The sequence below is a fragment of the Aplysia californica genome, unplaced genomic scaffold, assembly GCF_000002075.1.
Source record: "Aplysia californica isolate F4 #8 unplaced genomic scaffold, AplCal3.0 scaffold00001, whole genome shotgun sequence".
Classification (NCBI taxonomy): domain Eukaryota; kingdom Metazoa; phylum Mollusca; class Gastropoda; order Aplysiida; family Aplysiidae; genus Aplysia; species Aplysia californica.
Genome location: NW_004797271.1, coordinates 2,333,191 through 2,337,007, shown reverse-complemented (window position 1 = coordinate 2,337,007; position 3,817 = coordinate 2,333,191). Strand labels below are relative to the sequence as shown.

The 3,817-nt window shown below is 39.6% G+C and overlaps 1 protein-coding gene across 6 annotated transcripts in view; it reads left to right on the top strand.

Annotated features, from left to right (window-relative positions):
• The window catches only part of LOC101860211, a 7,587-nt gene extending 6,504 nt beyond the window's left edge, over nucleotides 1-1,083 (top strand). For all 6 annotated transcript variants that reach the window (XR_004858472.1, XM_035969317.1, XM_005088837.3 and 3 more), the window contains one exon: nucleotides 432-1,083. Coding sequence is in view for 5 of the 6 variants with exons in the window: in XM_035969317.1 (XP_035825210.1) it covers nucleotides 432-798 (367 nt within the window). In the remaining variant the exon portion in view is untranslated. The remainder of the gene's footprint in view (nucleotides 1-431) is intronic.
• Nucleotides 1,084-3,817: the final 2,734 nt, after the last annotated feature.

Sequence of the window (3,817 nt, the reverse complement as noted above, 5' to 3'; positions counted from 1 at the left end):
TCATCCCACCTTCATGTTGACTCTGATTCCACCTTCCACCTCCTGTCACATCCTCCAACCTCCCCTCCCCCAGCACCCCTGCATCGCAGCCAGACACTCCTTTATCCCCCCTCCCTTTGTGGCTTTGTGGTTTCCCCTATAATATTAAGCTACAACTCGTTAACTTATAAAGAGATATTGCCGCCACAGACACGGAAATGAATTACCTATCTCTCCATCTCTATCTCTCTTTCTCTTTCCTTCTATCTTTCAATCTCTCTCCATCTCCTCTCTCTCTCTCTCTCTCTCTCTCTCTCTCTCTCTCTCTCTCTCTCTCTCTAAGATAAGCTGTCCCGCATGGGCGGCAGAGACCCAGTGTCTTATTACTACACTACTACAATGTACTGCCGCCTGTATAATATTAATATTCATTCCTATCCTCTCTTCAACAGCTTTGGCACCTCTGTCATCTCGCAGCTACAACGAGCAGGTGTGAAAGGCTTTGGTAATTTAACACTGTGCTTTATTGGTCTGGTCGGGGCAGCGTGGACCTATATAAATTTATTACTTTTCTACCGACTTACCGATATGTGGAGGAACAGAAATCAAAACGTTCTTCACGACCATGGGAGCTCGGATGGCGAAGGAACTGAAGTTACCCGAGAGATGACAGAAGAATACGACAACACCCGAGTGCGTCAACGAACAGTGACGAGGGAGAGAAAGCTCAGAAACGACAGACGAGACGAAGATTCTGTGCCCGAAGACGCTGATGCAACAGAAAGAAAAGAAACCGCCAACGATAATGGAAGTGACTAGTTTCATGTTGAATTAAAAAAAAAAAATTCTATTCATCTATGCTATCTAGCAATCTAGCTGTCTATCAGTTTTCATCTGTTGTTTCCACAGTATATATCATTGACATGTAACATTTCTTTCGTAACCCCCCCCAAGTCCCTACCGCCCATTTCTAATAGAACTTTAAAAAAAGAAGAAATGTACGTGAAAATGCTAACAAAATAAAAATATACACATGAAGCCAAGAAAACCGAAAGAAAATTGTATACATGTATTTCTATTAAACCCTTTTTCCTGAATTGTTACATAATTTCTGTTGTGTGGTTTTTATATATATATGTGCGGTAACATGATGTGCAATGTTACAGAAAAATGGTTCTCCTCCTCAAAAGATACCCTTTTTTTCTCTCCCTTCCGCATACCCTCCCCCCCTTTCTCCCGTGCACATACTCTGGTTTTCATTTAACCTGGCTTTGCCCCCCCCCACCCCAAAAAACCAAAAAAAACCAAAAACCAAACGAATCCAATAACAAATTATTCTAAAAACCACAAAGACAAGAAGAAAAAAACAACGACACAAAAAACACCGAAAGCACAGAAAGATCCCCCCCCCCTCCCCAAGAAAAGAAATAAAAGGAAAACAAACAAATTTGTTTTTCTCCAACCCAAAAAGTGCATTCTTGAACTAGGCTTGTTTATACAACAGTTTTCTGACTTTTCCGCCATTTAGTTTCAGTTTAAGTAAGCAACACAAATAAGTGCCGAAAATTAAAGATGGCACTAGAGAGTAATACACAAAGAAAAGAAGGAGGAGAGATGAAAACGACAGGTGTTTAATAGGAAAGAAGGAGCAAACCACACTTGAGCCTTGAAATGTCCTTCAAAAAATAGGTCAAAACTGTTCACTCGTCTTTCCACTTGGGGAAAAATAATGTCAAAACCATCTATAGCCAAACCTTAATAATTATTACTTTCATATAGTTCATATCCCGGTGTCGTAGAATATTTTGGAGCCAGGATAAATCGGAACTGGTTCCCAAAAATCCTAGGATATTTCGGAACCATTCCCGTTTATCCTGCACCTGGCGGCAGGATGTTTGGGAACCTCCAGGACATTTTGGAACCACCGTCATCCCTGTGTGATACGCAGTGTCTCACACTTCACAATCAAAGGAAACAGACAAATGAATAAAATTAAACATTTTTATTGGCAACTTTCAAACCCACAATCATTACATTATTGAAATGCCACGTGAAAACATAGAACCAGAGAACAAAATGACACAACCCTTGGCAGTTTTATATGTGAGGCAGCGAGGTGGAATCAGGCTCTCGTTAATTTTTGGGAATGTAGAGTTATTGGTATCATCTTAAAGCTTATTCACTTGTCTTTATTTGGATTAAAAATATCCATTTAACCTGAATACAAGTCGAGATATTTGCGAATGAAGGAGTTGGGGGTCACCTGTTTTCAGAGGTAAAATTAGAGAGAAAGTGGCCGCCAAAGATTAGTTATTTCCTTAGCTTAAGAGTCCGTGGTAACTGAAAGTTTACATTTGTGTGCCTTTGATCAACGCTTTTCAGAAAAATCCACACAGAAATGAGTTCTTAAATGGGCATGAAAGGTGTTCAGCTAAAAAACAAATATTTGATAAAAATTCACAAACCTGCGGAAAAATGCATGTTTCTTCACTTTGATTATTTTGACGAGAGCCTGATTCCACCACGCAGACTCACATATGTGTACTTTGGGCTCACAGGCTTCAACAAAAGACTTGGCAATGTAACTTTCCAGTACACACTTCAAAATTTCAAAAGCATCAAAATAAAAGTTTAAAAAAGAGAAAAGAGAAAAGAAATCAAAGCACTTCCCTTGTATTCTTCATAAACGTTTTTTTTACTTCCAAACATAATTAAAATGCAAAACTATGCAAACTTATTTTAGGTAGAATTATACCAGTGGCGAGCTTCTTGAGTTTGTGCAAAATAAACAAGTAAAAACAAGTAAAAAAGTAAAAAAGTAAACTCGTTCATCTAAATCCAACCACTGGTGAATAGTGACACCTGGTGTTGTTGTCCAGACAAAGTGCATGCGTGTAGGCTGATCCTTGGTGAACTTGAATGGTTTGAACTGGTCCACTCGTTTCTTTGACTCCTCTGCAGCGGCCTCCCAAATCAAGTTCAAGGAACAGAAAATCGGCCTTTGAACTTTGTGTCTCTGGGCATGCAACTGTGTCGTTGGGGGTACATCCACTCTAGATCTAGATCTAATCTAGGTCAATCTATCTAGGCTTTGTAGATTCTTGGCCTACTTTTAGTTCTAGTGATTGAAGGAGCGATATGGAAGGGAATGGGTGAAAAGTTGGGTACCCTGAGTGTAGATTGTTCTGCAAAGCAAAATATGGTTGTAGGCCTATAAGAAAGCTATTTATGGACCAAACCACAATTTTTCGTTACATTTTGCGTGCCCGAACTGATGGATCACCCTTCACCCCAGAGAGAGAGAGAGAGAGAGAGAGAGAGAGAGAGAGAGAGAGAGAGAGAGAGAGAGAGAGAGAGAGAGAGAGAGAGAGAGAAGAAGAGCGTGCCTTAAAGGGAAATAACTACTTGTTGTCTGCTGCACCGTGAATAAAGACAATTGTCTCCCTTAAATGAAACGTAACACAGCGATAAAAGTGTGTGTGTGCATGTGTGTAGATTTTATTTATTTATTTTTGTCTTTGTTTTTCTAGGGCGGGAAAAAGGGGGGGATAGAGATTTGGAAGGGAAGCCTATGCTTTCTTCAATCATAACGGGTACCTCTGTTTTCTTTTATTGATCTGTGTTGAACTGAAGATTGAAATAAGACAGGCGATGTAAATTAGAATTTTGTTTTTCTGGGGTGTGAGAACGTAAAATTGGCCTTGTTATTATGTTGTGTTTGGGTTTAGTTTTACCAAGTATGTGTATGTAGATTCTATGTGTGTGTGTATGTGTGTGTATGTGCATATGTATGTATGTTAGTATGTATGCATGTGTGTGTGTGTGTGTGTGTGTGTGT